This window comes from Rhododendron vialii, chromosome 5a (assembly GCF_030253575.1).
Source record: "Rhododendron vialii isolate Sample 1 chromosome 5a, ASM3025357v1".
NCBI lineage: Eukaryota > Viridiplantae > Streptophyta > Magnoliopsida > Ericales > Ericaceae > Rhododendron > Rhododendron vialii.
Genome location: NC_080561.1, coordinates 1,674,919 through 1,697,235, shown reverse-complemented (window position 1 = coordinate 1,697,235; position 22,317 = coordinate 1,674,919). Strand labels below are relative to the sequence as shown.

General features: G+C 36.9%; 1 protein-coding gene and 1 pseudogene across 1 annotated transcript; both read left to right on the top strand.

The window, feature by feature from the left end:
• Window positions 1-259: 259 nt before the first annotated feature.
• On the top strand, window positions 260-2,783 carry LOC131326837 (U-box domain-containing protein 34-like; annotated as a pseudogene).
• A 3,988-nt stretch (window positions 2,784-6,771) lies between these two features.
• Window positions 6,772-13,458, top strand: LOC131325394 (protein NRT1/ PTR FAMILY 4.5-like). The gene is made up of 6 exons (XM_058357643.1): window positions 6,772-6,873; window positions 7,888-7,984; window positions 8,393-8,610; window positions 10,957-11,400; window positions 11,824-11,951; window positions 12,252-13,458. The coding sequence occupies exons 1-6, from the start codon at window positions 6,871-6,873 to the stop codon at window positions 13,165-13,167; spliced, it is 1,806 nt and encodes a 601-aa protein (XP_058213626.1). The 5' UTR covers window positions 6,772-6,870; the 3' UTR covers window positions 13,168-13,458.
• Window positions 13,459-22,317: the final 8,859 nt, after the last annotated feature.

Here is a 22,317-nt window from a genome sequence, read left to right as displayed (position 1 = left end):
GTTTGGATGCATATTTTTCTATAGTCGGATGTGCAGGCTGAGGAAGAACAGCTGCGTATAGAATTAATGAACACTGTTGGCATGTACAATCGAGCTTTTGAAGACGTAGTCCAAGCGGAAAATGAGGTTGGCCTTCAATATATTGAATGTCTCTCCATTTAGGTAGAAAATGTGAACACTCAATGAACCTTGAATATAAAGACAAGTGATAAAACATAGGTTGTCTCGTGTTCTATATTACACTAGACCACTGTTATTGATGCTCCAATGCACAGGTTCACTTTCTTTCTTCTAAATGCCTTGAAGAAGAAAGACAAGTAAATACCACATTGCAAAGAGAAGAAGTTTAGAAGAAAATTCTTGCAGAAGTGAAAAGGAAGCATTTGGAAGCCGTGAAGGAGATTGAGATTGCAAGAAATCTGCTTGCTAAAGAGACTTATGAAAGGCAAATAGCAGAATCTAATGCACTCAAAGAATCTGTGGAGAAAAAGAAAATTATCGATGCGCTCCTGTCAAATGACCGAAGGTACACAAGGGATGAAATAGAGATAGCTACCGATTCCTTCGCTGAAACTAAGATGATTGGTGATGGATCATACGGGAAAGTATACAGATGTGACCTCGATAAAACCCTAGTAGCTGTCAAAGTTCTATGTTCCGATGCATTGGAGAAGGAAAAGGAATTTCTGACAGGTTTTTTCTTTACTTGATTTCTTTCTTCTGTATTCAATCAAGTTCCCATGCTTGCTTGAGGCTTTTCTTTTCTATTAGCATGATGATTTGATTAAGTTCTAAGTCTTTTTAGAACTTATGAAAGGAGAGGTTTTAATTGTGCACCTAACCTAAGTTAGTCGACGCTACATTCAATATAAAACGAAATTCTTAATTAACTGTGTTTATTGTTTATAATGTGCCGATGCCTATTAACTCGAAATATTCATGAAATATTCGGTTGTGCATGCTTGTGTAAGCACCCTTGGCCACAATGTTGATTTATCTTGTCCTAGCTGAATTTACTTGTTTGAAACATAAAAATACGAGTATTCGTGTACTTACTTTAGCTCAACATGTCCATTGTTTACATTTTTGCTTATCACTGCACTAAAAATTTTCTGACCACTTTAGTTGTTCTGACTGTTGTGGCAATGGTTTTTGCTATCCTCGGTCAATTATTTTCAGATTGAAGTTCTTAACCAGTTACGCCACCCAAACATTGTTTTACTGCTTGGAGCCTGTCCAGAGATTGGTTGCTTAGTATTTGAATATATGGAAAATGGAAGCCTTGAAGATTTTGTTTCCGGCCAAAGCAGCAGGCATCCTCTTCCTTGGTTTGCATTTTTACACAACACAAAACCAGACCCTATTATTCATCGAGATCTAAAACCAGGAAATATATTTCTGGACAGAAATTATGTGAGCAAAATTGGTGATGTGGGGTTGGCTAAACTCATATCAAATGTTGCGCCAGACGATGTCACAGAATATAGGGAATCTGTTATATGTGGCAGTCTTCACTATATGGATCCAGAGTATCAAAGAACTGGAACTGTCCGACCCAAATCTGATCTATATGCTTTTGGAATCATTGTGCTCCAATTGCTCGCCGCACAACCTCCCAATGGGCTTTTGCTGAAATTTAAAAATGCAATTTCCAATGGTTCGCTCTGCGATATATTGGACAAGTCAATACCGGATTGGCCACTTGCCGAAACAGAGGAGATGGCTGAAATGGCCCTGAGATGCTCCGAACTTCGATGCAGAGATAGGCTCGATCTTGAAACTGAAGTGTTGCCGCTTTGAAGAACCTTGCTGATGTGGAAGATGGTACTTTAAGGCTACAAAGGAATAGTATTCAACCACCTAACCACTACTTCTGCCCAATACTTCAGGTGAAAATTGAAACTCCATATGAGCATCTCCGATGCACTCTTAATTCTGCTCTCCTATTGCCAAGACACTCCATCTGTCTCGAATTGCTTCCCCTTTTGGAGAACCACGCATTTTGCACGCAGAAAATTATGTAGTGGCAAGAAATTTTTTTCGACAAATTTTACACCAATTTAAAGATCTCATTGAGAAGAAAAAATTGGTGTTAACTTTTTTCAAAATATTTCATAAATACATTATGATGCGTGTGCAAATGCATGGTTTTGAATCATGGTTTTTGTGGAGGGATCACTTAGGGATAGGAAAATGATAGGGGAACCAAACAAATCAATCTGGCAGGGCTATGGTTGCATAAGTCCAACTCTTCCCAGACCTGCAGTAAGTGAGACTCGTACATTGGGTAGCCCTTTACTTCGTTATATCCTTGTTTACTTGCCTTTTAGATTCCCTTCACAAAACCGATCCAAACACAGCCTTACATTGGCTGCATGTCATTGTCTAAATTTCTCTGTGTGCATTATTCCATGGCTAATTCAGGAAGTAATGGAGGATCCATACATTGCCGCTGATGGTTTTACATACGAGCCCAGAGCCATCAAAGCGTGGCTTGAGAGATACGGTTTATTGCCGGTAACAAAGCTTAGGTTGCAGCATAAAGTGCTTATTCAAAATCATACATTACGTTCCGCCATACAGGATTGGAGGTCACGCGCAACATCATCATCCGGTTAAGTATTCGTAGTTGCTGGGTATCATTCGAAGCTAGCATTTTATTTCACAAGGCAAGTTTCAAGTGATTAAGCATTTCGGGCATGTTTTAAGGTTTAAACAAGTCTAATAGTAGTCTACATGAGATGTTGCATAATGCATTGTCCATATACGAATCCAAGCGTATATAATTTTTGGGATGTTATCCACATAGAGCCATGCTAGTTGCTACCCCTCCGGATCGATCCAATTCCGGCACGGTTTTAACGATTCTAACCTTGCAAAAACAGAGTTCGGGAGTGTCTGTGCCAAGACCGCAAAATTTGGTCAATTTTGAAATTTTGATGATGCACCTGGGGCGCACAAAGCTCCACAAATTCCTCAAATTTTGTAGGTTTGTCTCGTACACTCCTGAACTCCGATTTGTGCGTGATTTGAAACGTTAAAAAGCTCGTCTATCCTACTTTCTAACCAAATTAGTTTGACACCAGAATTATTCGTAAATCAAAAGATATGACGATTTTGCTCTCAAGAAGGCGAAAAACAAAAATATTTTGGAAAAATTCTTGAATCACACTTATTTTAAACTGGACCGAAACCTATTTTATATCGATACAGAGGGTATTCAAAGTACTAAAAGATGATGAAATTGAACCATTAAAATAATAGATTTTGGGTCACGAATAGTTAGTCGAAAGTAGATCAATTCAAAGATCGTTGGAACCACTACGGCTAAAACACGTTTCTGCGCCCTTCCTTTCATTCTATGTTCCATTTGGTACTTGCATTCCTTGTTTTAAGGTATTAGTTCATTTCTTAGGAGTTCCGGATAGTTCATAAGGCTTTCCAAACTTCATCAAAGCATACAAAACTGCTTAATCATCAGCATTCACTGAAGATGTAGTGGTCTGCTTACTACCCAATTTTCGTGAACTACACATTATTATTTTGATGGTTGGATTCCACCATCTTTTAGTAAATTGAAAGTTCTCTTTATTGATATATAATAGGCCCTTTATCCGATTTAAAATGAGGGAGATGCGAGTGTTTTACCGAAATGATTTAGTTTTCAGCTCACTAAGGGTAAATTGGTCATACCATTTTTATACAAAAAATTATAGATTCAAACTACTTGGGTTGGAATGTAGACTCAACAAGCTTTTTAACGGTTCTAACCTTGCAAAAAATGGAGTTCGGGAGTGTCCGGGACAAATCCGCAAAGTTTGAGAAATTTGTGGAGCTTTGGCGCCCCAGGAGCAATTCTATCTGCCCCAGGTGCATTTCATTGCCCCACGAGCGCATCATCGAAATTTCATAACCGACCAAATTCTCAAAAAGCGACCATATTAGTAATCCAACCAAAGAGAAACTCCATTGATATGAGTTAAAACGATAATGGAGCATGAGCAAACGGCATCACAACGACAAATTAGCATCCCAACGAAAGGTTGATAAGCAATCAACCTGGCAAACCAAAGAAAAGGTACAAAGTAGTTATAAAGCAAAGGAAAAAGAGAGAGGTAAAAACCAGCATCCACACTTCTGGCCACTGATAATTGATCGAGTTGTACTAGTAGGTCTTGGCTAGAAGATATGGTGGTGCCTGAAGTAGAATTATGCAGGCCTTCCAATGATGAATCCATAAAGGGCTTTTGGTCATTCTTGCAACCCCTCCAAAAGCTGTCAACAACACCCATCCGAAAATTGCAGCAACTTGTTTCAAAAATTGCATCAACTGATGATTAAAACAGAAGCGGATCGTTTAGTTCGTTACTAGATTTCTAGAGAACACCACCTATCTGGACCGTGTGCATGCTAGACACAGTTGAGACCCGTAAGATATGATTGAATTTAAAGAAGAGTGATTTGCGGGATCCACGATATCAAAGTACGAAAGCGATTCTCAACAAGTATTTTGATTCATTTGAATTTCTTCAATTATTTACTGTTGGTCACCTCCATTAACGATGTTTAAGTTTTGTCACTACATTTGTCAAGTTAATTCAATTCATTTGGAGTGATCCTAAAGTTAATTGTGTTGTGCCCGAAGGCACTTATTCGAAAGCATTGACCTAAAACAATGTAGTATAACTTTCTAACACCATCAACACTAAAATCCCTCACTCGTGAGAGAACATGATGAATCATAGAGTTTGAACTATTCAAGGGGAGGAAGAATTTTACAATGTCAGTCTCAGTCTCACAAACTGACCTTGTAAAAGGCTAACTTACAGCTCATTTTCTTATTTCGAACACTTTTTGCCGTCTTTACAAAAAGGGTCAAAGGTTTGCCAAAAAGGTGTCAATGATGAGAAAAATGTGTTTTTATTGGGGTGCCTTGTTTTGCATTTCTAAAATCCTGACTCTTACAGCTTCTTTTTAACATAAGAATAAAATAAAAAGATGTAAAAGCCAGTATTTAGAAGCGCAAAATAAGGCTAATCCTTATTTTTACAGCTTGATACTGTTTATTTTAAGACCTCCTACGCGTATATAACTGTTGGTATAGCTCCTTGTCATGCCCTTTCATTCCTTACTAATCTTCACCCCGATTGCCACCACCTTTTTTTCCCCTCCCTTTGCAACACCGCGATCCTATTCTACAGATTTTTTATGAACGACCAAGAAAATTTTCATTAATCATAAGAGATCAAAATATATAATTCATGTAGATTTTTTTTGACCGGCAATCCCATTCTATAGATATCACCTTAAAAAATGCATCAAATAACCTTTCTCGACACCCATCTCCATTTCCTCACCCTCTTCTTCTTCCTCATTGTCCAACTTCCCACAGCAATTGGGGACGTCAAAACAATAGTGATCTCCTCAGACTCTCGTCCCACCATCCATTTTGAAGATTTCTGTTTCGATCTCACCAGTCATATCTATCTCAAGGTCTCCAATGTCTCCAATGCTTTTCTCTCTGCACATTCTCATCCTTTCGCCGGAGTGCCTTGCCAGGCAAACCCCGGTTAGGTCTTAGTCGTGCATTCACTGTGCAAGTTAGGGCTAGGAGACCAGGCAACCCGCGAACCCACTAAATAGGAGCTCAAATCAAGGATCATCGAGCCACACATTCTACTAAGTGAATGCTTCCAATTTTTGGAAAGAGATCGGAGCAGGCCCCGCACTTCTAAAAAGAATTCACTTTTTTGGAAAGCACCAAAATGCTGTTCTCAAATCTGGAAAACCTATTTTCGTGCAGCAAAAATGACTGATAGTTTAAATGATGGACGCTCCCAGCTCCCAGCTTCGGTTTTCATTAGTTTTGCCATAAAATATATGGAATACTAAACCAAAAAAAATTTGTCATTTCAAAAAAATAAAAAATAAAAAAATACTCCATCCATCTGGATTTAATTGTCATTTTGGGGAGTTCGTGTCATTTTTTAATCGAGATTATATTTTATAATTTATAATATTTTATGTAATTTTGAAAACATTGACTTATATAACTAATTGAAATCTATCAAACAAGATATATATTAGATATAAAGTTCATTACCAATTTAAAGAGATAACTCATTTTTTATCCGGTTAGAATTGAATGAGGAACTATTAAATCCGGACGGAGGGTATAAGTAGTACCCAAGAGCCCAATTTGTTTGACTGGAATTCCAAATTTCAGGATCCCCTATATCAATTCCATTGTCTTCCAGGTTTTTAAAAAAGTACTTTTTGAAAAGGAAGGTAATTTCAAGCTCAAAAATTATGTGTTTAAGCAAATAATTTTTCTACCAATATGGATCTTGTTTGATAGATTTCATTGATATCTTTTAAACGGTGCAAAAAAAATCAAAAAATTATTTTTCATTTTCATTATATTTATACTTGAAATTACCTTTTTTTTCAAAAAAAAAATGTTAAAAAAGAAGAAGAAAGAACAGCACCTAAACCTTTTTTCTTTTTTCTTTTTTGGTGTCAAAGATGGTGTAACATATTAAACTATCGTTAAGTGTCGTCATCAACAGTACTTTGACCAGCTTTTTGCAAATATAGGCGCAACGTATTTAAATACATATAAATTCAGTTGTGCGTACATTATTCAATTTGAGAAAGAAATGGTCATCATCACAACATAATTAAAAGAATATTCATGAATGGCATTGTCCACCCTTATCTATCTATATATATATATACACACACACATCCACATATAGCTCTAGCTAACATAGCCTTCATTTCATCATTAATTCTTTCCCCTCTACACTTCTCTTTCCCCTCTACACTTCTCTTTGATCAGTTTTGTTCAAAGACCTGTATTTTGCAGCTATGGTACGTTTTTTAGTACTTCATTTGATTTCATGTCATTTACACACAAACTTCAATTCCCCCCTTTGGTTTCATGCTATTTTCCCTTTTGGATTGATTAATAACCCACGTCTATCTAATTGTCTATGTGAATGTACTAAGCCTGGAATTGTACACCTACATGCCTTTGCCAACATTGTTTTTCGACCAGAAGAGCGTGACCTTACTAAAAAATGAACTCACATCTCTCTGCCCTTGTCTTTCTTCAACCTTCATTTTTCAGTTAGAATTTGTTTCTATAAAATTAAATATCTTAAATCAAATCTGTTGTGAATTAAAAAAAGCTTCAAAATCTCACTATGAGCAAAAACATTGAATTTTGAAGGGGTCGTAAGGATTAATACACATACATCTAGTAACTCTTCTAGGTTCAAAATGAAAAAAAGTCAAGGTTTATAAGAGTACTATTTACATATACATTGACTCCTTTAGGTTTAATTTGAAAGACAACAATATTTTGAGTTTGAGATTAAGTTCTGTCCAGATGAACCGCAAACCATGGCTTTTTCACCACCGCCCATTGTGGACCCTACCAAGCGTTTGCTGCAGTAATCTAAACCGTTCATCTTATAGGGCTCGCAAAGTAACATATCCACACAAAAAATCAACTTGACCGGAAATCAATAACTAAATCAAAAGTTGATTTTTGATTTTTAAAATGCACGACCAGATTCTATAACTAATTTTTAAGTTAAACTATTCATAACCGTTTATTTTATAAATCAAAATTTGATTATTGATGTCCTATGAAGCTAATTTTTTACTTGGTATACAACTTTGCGGGCACTAGAAGATTAACGATTTAGATTATAACAATGCATGCACGGTAGAGCCCACAATGGGCGGCAAAAACCATGGGATTTCCACCTCATCCAGAAAGAATTTAATTGCAGTTTTTTTTTTTTTTTGTGACAGATCTTACTATTCAGTTACACTCTTGTATATAGTGATGAATATGTGCTTGTCTATAACTTGCAGGAGAGAAGTGAGATTATTGAGGGTAAGGTGGATTGGAAGGGCAGACCAGCTATAAAGGGCAAACATGGAGGAATGCCATTTGCTTTGCTATCAATATGTACGAGTATTTCATAAACTTGACTCAATTTATACTATAGAAACTTATGATAATATATACTGCTGCATGTCACCACACATTTTTGCTGTTTGTTTAATAAGTAGTCTAACCTCAATTTTTTTTTGCTCTGTTTGAACTTTTTCCCTGCCTCGGTTGATTTTTTCGGTTTAGTCTTTTTCCCTGACTCAATTTTTTTTGCTCTGTTTGAACTCATTCACTTGTAATCTAACAAACACTAAACATCCATACAACTAAATTCCACTTACAACCTTTTCATATAACGATTGCGTAAACACACTTTGAACTACCTTAACAAACATGCCCTGATTATAAGGTGACTTCTACTAGATCTATCTCGTGGCTAATATTGTTGTTTTCGGTCATTGGGGTCGTTGCGTATTGGTGCAGCCACATTCAGTTTCGAGAACATGGCGACTATTGCACTGGCAACGAACTTGGTGACATATTTGACTGAGGTGATGCACTTTGATGTAGCCAATTCAGCCAACCAGATTACGAACTACATGGGCACCAGTTACATTCTCTCCATCCTCATTGCCTTCCTTGCCGACATGTTCATTGGCCGCCCCAAATCTGTACTCATTTCGGCTTGTTTTGAGATTGTGGTATGTATATTCGTAGCATCTTCATGCTTCGGTAATTTGAATTTTAAAAAGAGTATGATCCAAGAATAATGCTTCTTCTCTAGTCTCTTTCTGAAAATTGACGTACTTTGTCATTTTGTGTGTGCTCGCATTGATAAGTGTCTAATTTGTGTGGTCAGCTGAGTAGATTATTATGCGCAAAATCAATCTAATAGGTCTCGGTTAGTTATCTGATTAGGATCAAAATTTTCATAAATAAATAGATCATGAGATTCACATAATGTTAATTCTTACTAACAATGTGATTATATCATGTGAATATCCATGTTTAATCATATTAATTTTTACATGGTTGGTCAATTTGGTGGCCATAGTTATCGAAATCGTACGATTCCCGATTCAAATCATACGATTCGGTTCGATTCAGGTATAAAACGATTCAAATCGATTATATGAATCGCAAATAGGTAAGAATCGAAGTGAGAATCGCAGAATCGTTTTTTGAATCGGTGAATCGTGAGAATCGTACGATTCACCTCGTTTTCGAATTAGTGGGTTTTCCGGCAGGTTGGATTGGGTTTCTACACATAAATCACAAAATACCTTAAATTTCTGGGAGGCGAGGGGTCGGAATTTCTTGTCTGACCCGGAGAGAACCCTAACATTGAAGAACACGAAGACCAGAGCCCTTGTAGAGAAGCTTCAAGCTCCTTCGAAGTTTTTGACGTCGACATGGCTGTCTGAATTGCACCTCGTTCCAGTCGGTGAGGGTACTGACTTTTACTGGAGTGTTTATTAGTTTATTTATATTACTAGTTAGTGGTGTGTATATTATATATTATGGGCGCTGCTATTCGTAACCCTCTATTTTCTTCCATAGTCCGTTAAAAATTTTCAATTATACTCGACAGTTAGTTACCGAAATTGAGATATATTTTTAGCATCCAATTACTGAAATATAATATTTTTTTCAACAGATATTTACCGAAAATGTATGTTCGACAGTTGTTTACCGAAAGTTGAACATATTTTCGACATGTAGTTACCGAAATATAATCTTGTTTTCAATAGCAATTTACCGAAATGTTATTTATGATTTTCAACAACCATTTACCGAAATGTAGTGGGCTATGGGAGAAAATAAAAGGCTGCGAATAGCGGCGCCCTATATTATATTAGTTAGTGGAGTGTATATGATATATTATATACACTAGTTAGTGGTGTACAACTGTGCATATTATATATTATATTTGTTAGTGGTGTGTATATATCACCAGGAAGTGGGGTGTACATTTTTTTTATTATCAGAAAAGTGGGGTGTCCATTAGTATATAAAAGTCCGTTAAAAATAAAAAAACAGAGTATAATAAACTTCAACTAGTGTCACTAGATCATCTATTTATCTTATGAAACAATACTTTTAATTATTCAAACTTGAAATCTACATTTTTTATGCATTTTCAAGATTTTGACCAAATCGGAACGATTCACGATTTGATTCGATTCACGATTCGCAAATGGGCCTTTTCGATTCTCGATTTGACAACTATGGCCACATGCATTCAACTGTACCGGTCATAGAGATAGGTCCCATCAATCTTGGGGCCGAAAGAGAATCTGAATCCATTGTCTCATGGTTTCGGATAGTGATGAAATTATAGCCAACCAAAATACTTGTGGGGAAATTTTTTTTGTCACACATGGTCTAGGAAGGGAAAATTTTCATGAAATGTGTTGGTAGCACTAACATTTAAAACCCTTAGTCAATTCATGCATTTTATGAGTCTAGATAAAGTTTGAAGGATAAAATAGAATGCTTTAGGCTACAATTAAGAAGGGCAAATGTCATAAAACCTCTAAGCGATTCGCCCAATGTCCCATAGCTTACCTCACCTTGAATGAAGAAACGAATTAAATGCCCACACCCACACCCAAACATTTTCATCAATTAGGCCCCCCGAGTTCAATTTCCTTCAAATGCCAAACAAAATCGCCTAACTGTCAATGAGGCGGCCAACAAATTTACGTTTCAAAATGATCGATACTATACCAATGCAGGGCTTCGGCAAATGGTTTAGACAATATTTTGAAACTTTTCCTAAAGCTGAAGACATGATGATCCAACCGGAAAAGGTGTAACATTGAGCTCTCGTGTGAAGTGACAACCTTACAATTTATGTGGGCGTCACGACAATTATACAAATGTAACTGTGGTAATCATTGTGGTTAAACTTGGTGTCATAGTATTGGTGTTCTGCAATTGCAGACACATGATACAGTACACATATTTTTCTTGACTGGTTTTTGGATTGATTCATAGAAGAAAGGTGCAATAACTAACAACTTCCTCATTCATTACCTCCATAGGGACTTGGATTGCTAGCAATACAAGCTCGCTCGAGCAAACTCAAGCCACCTCCTTGCAACTTATTTGATCCAACTGCACATTGCACCAAAGTAGGAGGCAAAGATGCCGTAATCCTCTTTGGAGGACTATACTTGGTGGCAATTGGAAGTTCCGGTATAAAAGCCTCATTGCCGTCACATGGTGCTGATCAATTTGAGGAGAAAGACCCTAAAGAGGCCAGACAAATGTCCAGCTTCTTCAACTGGTTCTTGTTATCCGGGAACATCGGCAGTGTTGCTAGTCTAACGCTTATAGTTTGGATCCAAGACAATAAGGGTTGGGATTGGGCATTTGGCATCTCATCCATTGGCATGGTCATTGGTGCTCTCTTATTTATTTCAGGATTGCCTCGATACAGGGTTCAAGTTATTCAAAAAAGTAATCCACTCATTGAGATCATACAGGTCTGAATATCTACGTACTGTACAAATTAGCCTATAATCTCATCATATCATAAGATCAAGTGCACTATCCCATTCTCATACATATCCTTGCATTTACTTTTCACACTTAACTTTCTGTCTTTGAAAGCTAGTAGTACTGCTTATCATACACGGGTTATTCTGCCTCATCCGCTCACATGAAAAACTAAGTCTACCAATACAAAATAGATCTTGAACTCAATTGCATAATTCGTTGTTGGCAGCATGCACAGTACCATTTTTAAGATGAGTGTTGGCCTCGTAAAATATAAAAATGTTCGCTAGCTATTAGCAATTTATAGATTGTGTAGTTGAGCTTGTGATTTAATGTATTCACATAGATGTAGTAACATGTAACATGTAGATATACAATGAATTAATTGTACTGTTTGTGTCTTTTTGTAGGTATACATAGTTGCTTTTTGCAACAGAAATCTTCACCTACCCGAGGATCCGGAAGAGTTGTATGAAATTAATAGAGATAAGGAAGCTGCAATAGAAACAGAGTTTCTACCTCACAGAGATGTTTACAAGTAATTATCCTTTTTTTCATTTTTACTCAAATCAAAGTCCAGAAACTATGGAGTTGATCAATCGGAATCGGATGATACACAAGTGATTTTTCATCTCACCTATGTATCGGGGTGTTAGGATATCAGAAAGCTAAAACCCATTAATGCCCGATATTTAAAACCTTGATAAAAGGAAGATATATAATATATGGAATGATTTGTAAAACATTTGATAGATAGCATTTCCAAGGTACAAGTACTGAATTTATCTTAAACAATGTTGTAGTTGCACCTGAAAAAGTTGTTTATGAAATTCTGTAGGTTCCTTGACAAAGCAGCCATCCAAGTCACACCAATCACCCAAGATGGTAAACCAAATCCGTGGAAAATTTGCAGGGTGACTCAAGTGGAAAATGCAAAAATTATCCTAGGTGTACTTCCAATATTTTGTTGTGCAATTGTTATGACTCTTTGCCTGGCTCAACTCCAAACTTTCTCCATCCAACAAGCCGTAACCATGGACACAAGGCTCACCAAACATTTTCACATACCCCCGGCTTCCCTTGCCATCATCCCTATCATATTCCTCCTCGGCCTTGTCCCCATTTATGATCGTTTCTTTGTACCCTTTGCCCGTAGAATCACCGGGCACCCCACCGGTGTGACTCACCTCCAACGAATTGGTGTCGGCCTAGTCCTCTCTTGTTTGTCTATGGCAGTAGCAGGACTCATTGAAGTAAAGCGAAAACAAGTTGCACGAAAGCAAAACATGCTCGACGCGATTCCAGTGATCCAACCGCTACCAATTAGCGTCTTCTGGCTATCGTTTCAGTTCTTCATATTTGGTATTGCCGACTTGTTTTCGTTCATCGGACTTCTTGAGTTTTTTTACTCACAAGCACCAAAAGGGATCAAGTCCATCTCTACTTGCTTCCTTTGGTGCTCCATGGCACTTGGGTATTTCTTGAGCACCATCATTGTTAATATAGTCAATAGTGCAACCAAGGGAATAACTAAGAGTAGAGGGTGGTTGGCAGGAAATAATATTAATACGAACCACCTTAATCTCTTTTACTGGTTGCTTTCCTTACTGAGCTTCCTCAATTTCCTTGTCTATTTGTATGTTGCTAAGAGGTACAAGTACAAGCCAATAGTTCAGGAACATAGAGGTCCAACAAATAGTAGGGTTACGAATGCGGATAACACGGACTTAGAAGACATTGAAGTACAGGAGTGAGACATCACAAATGACGTTGATGATGGTCAAGGTGTTTATATAGTTTGTTTGCATTAGTGTTTGTAATAGTTTTGCTTCTCTTTTCGGGTAATGATAATGCCAAAACTGTTTTTGTTGGTGCTAAAACTCAAGTGCGTAAAAGTCTTGGTACAAGCCTTTTGTCCAATTGAGTTTTGGCATTATCATTCTCTATGTTTTTTGGATTTTGTTTTTCTTGTGTGCTAATGTAAAGTTGCCTTTATGAAGAGCCACCAAGTGTATTGTTACGAATTATTTTGCTTTGAGACCCAATTCTTATCATTTAGATTTTGCACTATGAATTATTCTTTTGATGCTACACCGCCTAACTACATGGTTAGATTATGATTTAATTGTCCGTCATCATCCACCAAAACTTCTAAATTGGTTCATCTTACTTGGGTAGGTTATGGGTCGACTTGTGACTATGAATTCGAAAAGATAAAAATGTGTAAATTACCTTGACCTCACTTTTGACAAAGGGGGCGACTATTCGCAGCCCCGTATTTTCTCCCTTAGCCCCGTTAAAAATTTTCAATTGTACTCGACAGTTAGTTACCGAAATTGAGATACATTTTCAGCATCCAATTACCGAAATATAATATTTTTTTCAACAGTTATTTACCGAAAATATATGTTCGGCAGTTGTTTACCGAATGTTGAACATATTTTCGACATGTAGTTACCGAAATATAATCTTGTTTTCAACAGCTATTTACCGAAATATTATGTATGATTTTCAACAACTATGTACTAAAATATAGTGGGTTAGGGGAGAAAATATGGGATTGCGAATAGTCGCCCCTTGACAAATACAGAAACTTTCCCAAGGCTTCTACAATTACTCTTTAACTTCCTTTGTCAGAGGCCAAATGCAAACTTTTTTGTCAAACTAGGTGAATCATGACATGCAAGGCACGTCCGTCATGCCTATTGTGGAGAACAGTTTTCGAAATCGTAAACGAAGGTGAGTGAAAAAGTTTCACATCTATTTTTTTTTTCTCCATCTTTACAAAAAGGGTCAATGATACGAAAAATATAGTGTTTTTATTGGGGCAACCTTGTTTTGCGCTTTTAAATCCCGACCTTTACAGCTTCTTTTTAACAATAGAAAAAAACAAAAAAGATGTAAAAGTCAGTATTTAGAAGCGCAAAATAAGGCTAATTCTGACTTTTATAGCTTGATACATTTTTTTTGAGCCCTCCTAGGATTATATAACCGTTGGTATTTCTCCAAGTCTTGCATCTCTCATGCCCTTTCATTCCTTACTAATCTCCAGCCCGATTGCCACCCCTTGTTTTTCCTCCCTTTGCAACACCGTGATCCTATTCTACAAATTTTTTGTTAACGAGGAAGAAAAATTTCACTAATCATAAAAGATCAAAAGAGTTCATATAGAATTTTTTGATCGGCAATCCCATTTTAGAGATATCACCTAAAAGAATGCCTCAAATTATCTTTCCTGACACTATCTTCGTTTCCTCATCCTCTTCTTCTTCCTCGTTGTCCAACTTACCTCAACAATTGGGGACATCAAAACGATCGTTGTCCAACTTACCCCAACAATTGGGGACATCAAAACGATAACGATCTCCTTAGACTCTCGTCGCACCATCCTTTTGGAAGATTTCTATTTTGATCCCACCGGTCATCTCTCTCTCAAGGTCTCCAATGTCTCAATAAAGACCACCTCTACCGCCCCAATAAACTCCTCGCGTATTGGTTTCTTCTTTGGGGACCTACTCGCCATCAAACCTTATGGCCTTGTCCTACGTCCCCAGGCAGCAAAAACATGAATTCTTGAGACTTCAGGTTAAAATCGAGTAAGTTAATAGAGTATGGACCATTTGAGTAATCCCTCCCCCTAGGTATTTTTGAAAGGGGGAATTGTTGTTTAGTGGCAAGAGGGGCAAAGAATTCTCAACTCATGGATAAGTTTTTATGAAATTCATCTAGATATAAAAAGGAGAAAAGAGATTTTCAATACATGGAGAGGGCCACCTAAAATGACTATTACGAATGAAATAAACCCTAAATCCCCAATCCCACCCACCGTTTTCATTTCAACCCTTTATTCTCATTCGTACATACACCCTTCAAGAGAAACAACAGAGGTAGGGTTTTGCTTTTGCTTTCCTTCGACCTCTTCTCCCCCACCTCAATTTCTTCCTCTCTCACTTCATCTCTCGATCTGTTCCATTGTAGCTTAATCTCTCCATTCCACCCAAGAAGAAGCAGCATCTTCTCCTCCCCTAAGTGAGTTCGTCATCGTGCGTTGGAATTGTATTCATCTTCTCCTTCCCCAAGCGAGATTAATAGGAAGAAATCTTTAAGACAAAGATGGAGGAAGGGGTATTTGCATTATAGAACTCAAATATTTTTTGGCTTGGTACAAAATGACTAGAACTCTCCCCTATTTATACTGCTCTATGGATGATTCTAGTCTAAAAATATTTCTTATAGAGAATTCTACTATACATGTGCCCTAAAAAATCTAGATATTTTGATAAAGAGCTTCTTCTAGAAGCTCGATATTAAGACTCCTCCAAAAATATCTTTTTATTTGGGCTTTTCTCTTGGGCTTTCAAAATATATTGGATCAAGAACTAAAGGAAAAATGACGGCCTAGGACATGTTTTGATAATTAATATCCGTCAAGGACATGTTGATAACATTTGTTAAAGCTGAAAATGTCCTTGACGGATATTAATTATCAAAACACGTAATTGGCCATCATTTTCCCAGAACTAAATCATGTTTATGATCCAACAAAGAGATGGGGGAAGTGAGGGGTGGGGACCTCATGACTCTATGTTTATTGAATATACATCCATCTTGTTTACTAAGCCCAAAAATTTAAAGATATTTGTGTCACACACATTTTAGCTACTCTAGTGGAGCAATCATTCGTTCCTAAATTACAACACCCAGTTGGGTGCTGCTTTTGTTGCCTTTTGCATACAACACTCTTTTAGTTTTGGACTATAGTTTAGCTAGTTGATTTACTTATTTCTAGTATTCGGCTCTCCGTGTATGGATCATGGTTTTTGTGGAGGGATCACTTACGGATAGGAAAATGATAGCTAGGGGAACCAAACAAATCAATCTTGCAGAGATAAAGTTGCGTAAGTCCAACCCTTCCCAGACCTGCAGTAAGAGAGTCTCATACGTTGGGTAGCCCTTTAGTTTGTTATGTTCTGGTTTGCTTGCCTGTTACATTCCCTTCACAAAACCGATCCAAACACAGCCTTACATTGGCTGCATCTCATTGTCTAAGTTTCTTTGTGCATTATGCCATGGCTAATTCAGGTAGTAATGTAGGATCCTAACATTGCCGCTGATGGTTTTACATACGAGCACAGTGCCATCAAAGCATGGCTTGAGAGATATGGTTTATCGCCTGTAACAAAGCTTAGGTTGAAGCATAAAGTTCTTATTCAAAACCATACAATACGCTCCGCCATAAAGGATTGGAGGTCAAGCACAACATCATCATTCGGTTAAGTATTCGTAGTTGCTGGGTATCATTCGAAGCTAGCATTTTATTTCACAAGGCTAGTTTCAAGTGATTAAGCATTTTGGGCAGGTTTTTAGGTTTAAACAAGTTATTAGACCAGTTTCTTACCAACTTTGGTGTGTTATCGTTTTCCCTTGGAGTCCTTGTTGGCTTGTGATTGTTGGAGTTGTTGTTTCCCCTTGTGGGTTTTCTCTTGCTCCAGCTTGAAGCTGTCTAGGTTCCTTTTAATCTTTGTAATTTGTTTCCAAAGATTAATAAATTTTTCGCCTTTCAAAAAAAAAAAAAAAAAAAAAGTTATTAGACCAGTAGTCTACATGAGATGTTGCATAATGCACTGTACATGTACGAATCCAAGCCTAAAGATATTTTGGGATGACATGGAGCCATGCAAGTTGCTACCCTTCCGGATCGATCCAATTCAGGCACGATTTAACGGTTCTAACCTTGCAAAAACGGAGTTCAGGAGTGTCCGAGACAAACCCACAAAGTTAGAGCAAATTGTGGAGCTTTGTGTGCCCCAGGAGAAAATCTATGCGCCCCAGGCGCATTTAATTACTCCCCGGGCGCATCATCAAAATTTAAAAACCGACCAAACTTTGCGGTCCTGGCACGGACACTCCCGAACTCCGATTCGCACGTGGTTTAAAATGTTAAAAAGCTTATCTAACCTACTTTCTAATTAAATTAGTTTGACTCCCAAATTATTTGCAAATCAAGAGATATGACGATTTTAATGTCAATAAGGCGAAAATAAAAATATTTTTGAAAAATCCTTGAATCACCCTACCTTAAAACCGTATTGAAACCTATTTTATATTGATACAGAGGATATTCAAAGTACTAAAATATGAAAGAATTGAACCATAAAAATAATATATTTGGGGTTACGAATAGTTGGCCAAAAGTATGCCAATTCAAATATCGTTGGAGCCACTTCGGCTGAAACAAGTTTTTGTGCCCATCCACTCATTCTATGTTCCATTCGGTACTTGCATTCCTTGTTTTAAGGTATTAGTTCATTACTTAGGAGTTCTAGAGAGTTCAAAAGGCTTTCCGCACTTCATTGAAGCATACAAAACTCCTTAATCGATCATCAACATTCGCCAAAGAAGTAGTGGTCCACTTAATACCTAATTTTCATGAACTAAACATTATTATTTTGATGGTTGGATTCCACCATCTTTTAGTAAATAGAAAGTTCTCTTCATCGATATTTTATAGGTCTTTATTTGATTTAAAATGAGGAAGATGCAAGTGTTTTACCGAAATGATTTAGTTTTCGAATCATTGAGGGTAAATTGGTCATACCATTTTATATAAAAAAAATTTATAAATTCAAACTACTTGGGTTGAAAAGTAGACTCAATAAAGTTTTTAACGGTTCTAGCCTTGCGAAAAATGGAGTTCGGGAGTGTCTGGGACGTACCCGCAAAGTTTGAGGAAATTGTGGAGCTTTGTGTGCCCAGGCGCATTTCATTGCTCCCCGGGCGCATCATAAAAATTTCAAAACCATCCAAACTTTGCCGTCTTGGTACGGACACTCCCGAACTTCGATTCGCACGTGATTTGAAATGTTAAAAAGCTCTTCTCACCTACTATCTAATTAAATTAGTTTGACTCGCAAAATATTTGTAAATCAATAGATATGACGATTTTACGGTCAAGAAGGCGAAAAAGAAAATATTGCGGAAAAATCCTTGAATCACCCTAACTTTAAACCGGATTGAAACCTATTTTATATCGATACAGAAGATATTCAAAGTACTAAAAGATGATGGAGTTGAACCTTAAAAATAATAGAATTTAGGTTACAAATAGTTGGTCGAAAGTAGGCCAATTAAAATATCGTCAGAGCCACTTCGGCTAAAACAAGTTTCCATGCCCTTCCACTCATTCAATGTTCCATTTGGTACTTACATTCCTTGTTTTAAGGTATTAGTTCATTTCTTAGGAGTTTTGGAGAGTTCATAAGGCTTTCTGCATTTCATTGAAGCATACAAAACTACTTAATCGATCATCAACATTCGCCTAAGATGTAGTGGTCTACTTACTACCCAATTTTTATGAACTAAACATTATTATTTGGATAGTTGGATTCCACCATCTTTCAGTAAATTGAAAGTTCTCTTTATCGATACTTAATAGGTCTTTATTTGATTTAAAAAGAGGAAGATGCATGTGTTTTACCGAGATGATATAGTTTTTGACTCATTAAAGGTAAATTGGTCATACCATTTTGTAAAGTAGACTTAATAAGCTTTTTAATGGTTCTAACCATGCAAGAAACGGAGTTCGGGAGTGTCCGATACAAACCCCGCAAAGTTTGAGGAAATTGTGGAGCTTTGAGCACCCCAGGAGCAATTCTATGCGCCTCAAGCGCATTTCTTTGCTCCCCGGGCGCATAATCAAAATTTCTAAACCGACCAAACTTTGTGATCTTGGCATGGACACTCCTGAACTCCGATTCGCACGTGGTTTGAAATGTTAAAAAGCTCGTCTAACCTACTTTCTAATTAAACTAGTTTGACTCCCAAAATTTTTGTAAATCAAGAGATACAACGATTTTATTGTCAAGATGGCGAAAAACAAAATATTTTAGAAAAATCCTTGAATCACCCTAACTTTAAATCGGATTGAAACCTATTTTATATTGATACAGAGGATATTCAAAGTACTAAAAGATGATGGAATTGAACCATAAAATTAATAGATTTTGGGTTCGTCGGAGCCACCTCGGCTATAACACATTTTCGTGTCCTTCCACTCATTCTACATTTCATTCGGGACTTGCATTCCTTGTTTTAAGGTATTAGTTCATTTCTTAGGAGTTCTAGAGAGTTCATAAGTTTTTCCACACTTCATCGTAGCACACAAAACTACTTAATCGATCAACATTCGCCTAAGATGTCGTGGTCCATGTACTACCCGATTTTCATGAACTAAACATTATTATTTTGATGGTTGGATTCCACCATCTTTAAGTAAATTGAAAGTTCTCTTTAACGATATTTAAATGGTCACTATTCGATTTTAAAATGGGAAGATGCATACGTTTTACCGAAATAATTTAGTTTTTGACTCATTGCGGGTAAATTGGTCATATCATTTTATATTAATTTTTTCTTTATAGATTCAAACTACTTGGGTCGGAAAGTAGACTCAATAAGGTTTTTTACGGTTCTAGTCTTGCAAGAAACGGAGTTCGGGACAACCCGCATAGTTTGCAGAAATTATGGAACTTTGTGCACCCCAGGAGCAATTATATGCGCCCCAGGCGCATTCATTGCTCCCCGGGCGCATAATCAAGACTTCAAAACCGACCAAACTTTGCCGTCTTGGCACAGACACTCTCGAGCTCCGTTTTGCATGTTGTTTGAAATGTCAAAAAGCTCGTCTAACCTACTTTCTAATTAAATTAGTTTGATCCCAAAATTTTTTTAAATCAAGAGATACGACGAATTTATTGTCAAGATAGCGAAAAACAAATTTTTTTTGAAAAATCCTTGAATCACCCTAACTTTAAACCGGATTGAAACCTATTTTATATCAAACATACGATATTCAAACTACTAAAAGATGATGGAATTGAACTGTAAAAATAATAGATTTTGGGTTAGTAATAGTTGGTCAAAAGTATGCCAATTCAAATATCGTCGGAGCCACTTCGGCTAAAACACATTTCCGTTCCCTTCCACTCATTCTATGTTCCATTCGGTACTCCCATTCCTTGTTTTAAGGTATTTGTTCATTTCTTAGTAGTTGTAGTGAGTTCATAAGGTTTTCCGCACTTCATCGAAGCATACAAACTACTTAATCGATCATCAACATTCGCCTAAGATGTAAAGGTCCACTTACTACCCGATTTTCATGAACTAAGCATTATTATTTTGATTGTTGTTTTCCACCATAATTTACTAAATTGAAAGTTCTCTTTATCGATATTTAAAAGGTCTTTATTCGATTTAAAAAGTGGAAGATGCATGCGTTTTACCGAAATGATTTAGTTTTTGACTCATTGAGGGTAAATTAGTCATACCATTTTATATAAATTTTTTTTATAGATTCAAACTACTTGGGTCGGAAAGTAGACTCAATAAGGTTATTAACGGTTCTAGCCTTGCAAAAATGGAGTTCGGGAGTGTCTGGGATAACCCGCAAAGTTTTAAGAAATTGTAGGGCTTTGTGAGCCATGGAGCAATTCTATCCGCCTCCGGCGGATTTCATTATTCCTCGGGCGCATCATAAAAATTCAAACTACTTTGGTTGGAAAGTGGACTCAATAAGGTTTTTAACGTTTCTAAACTTGCAAAAAACGGAGTTCGGGAGTGTCCAGAACAACCCGCAAAGGTTTATGAAATTGTGGAGCTTAGTGCGCCACAGGAGCAATTCTATGCACCACAGGTGCGTTTCTTTGCTCCCTGGGCGCATCATAAAAATTTCAAAACCGTCCAAACTTTGCCGTCTTGGCACAGACTCTCCGAAATCCGATTCGCATGTTGTTTGAAATGTTAAAAAGATATTCTTACCTACTCTCTAACTAAATTAGTTTGACTCCCAAAATATTTGTAAATCAAGAGATATGACGATTTTTCAATCAAGAAGGCGAAAAACAATATATTTTGAAAAAATCCTTGAATCACCTTAAATTTTTACCGGATTGAAACCGATTTTATATCGATACAGAAGACATTAAAAATACTAAAAGATGATGGAATCAAACCCTAAAAATAATAGGTTTTGGATTAGGAATAGTTGGTCGAAAGTAGGCCGATTCAAATATTGTCCGAGCCACTTCGGCTAAAACATGTTTCCGTGCCCTCCCACTCATTCTATGTTCCATTCGGTACTTGCATTCCTTGTTTTAAGGTATTAGTTCATTTCTTAGGAGTTCTAGAGAGTTCATAAGGCATTCCGCATTTCATTGAAGCATACAAAACTACTAAATCGATCATCAACATTCGCCTAAGAAGTAGCTCCACTAACTACCCAATTTTCATGAACTAAACAAATTTATTTGGATAGTTGGATTCCACCATCTTTTAGAAAATTGAAAGTTCTCTTACTGATATTTCAAAGGACTTTATTCGATTTAAAAAGAGGAAGATCAATGCGTTTTACCAAAATGATTTAGTTTTTGACTCATTGAGGGTAAATAGGTCAAACCATTTTCTATAAAAAAAAAATTTATAGAATCAAATTACTTGGATTGGAAAGGAGACTCAATAAGGTTTTTAACGGTTCTAACCTTGCAAGAAATGGAGTTCGGGAGTGTCCGATACAAACCTGCAAAGTTTGAAGAAATTGTGGAGCTTTGGGCGCCCAGGAGCATTTCTATGCGCCCCGCGCGCATTTCTTTGCTCCCCGGGCGCATAATAAAATTTTTAAAACTGGCCAAACTTTGCAGTCTTGCCACGGACACTCCCGAACACTGATTCGCTCGTGGTTTGAAATGTTAAAGAGCTCATCTAACCTACTTTCTAATCAAATTAGTTTGACTCCCAAAATATTTGTAGATCAAGAGATATGACGAATTTACTGTCAAGAAGGCGAAAAATAAAATATTTTGGAGAAATCTTTGAATCACCCTTACTTTAAACCGGATTGAAACCTGTTT

Excerpts from the sequence above, each read along its gene's own strand:
- LOC131325394 (XM_058357643.1), top strand. Across the intron at positions 7,985-8,392 it reads ATTTGCTTTGCTATCAATAT|CCACATTCAGTTTCGAGAAC; the intron begins GTACGAGTATTT and ends GTATTGGTGCAG. Across the intron at positions 11,401-11,823 it reads CACTCATTGAGATCATACAG|GTATACATAGTTGCTTTTTG; the intron begins GTCTGAATATCT and ends GTCTTTTTGTAG.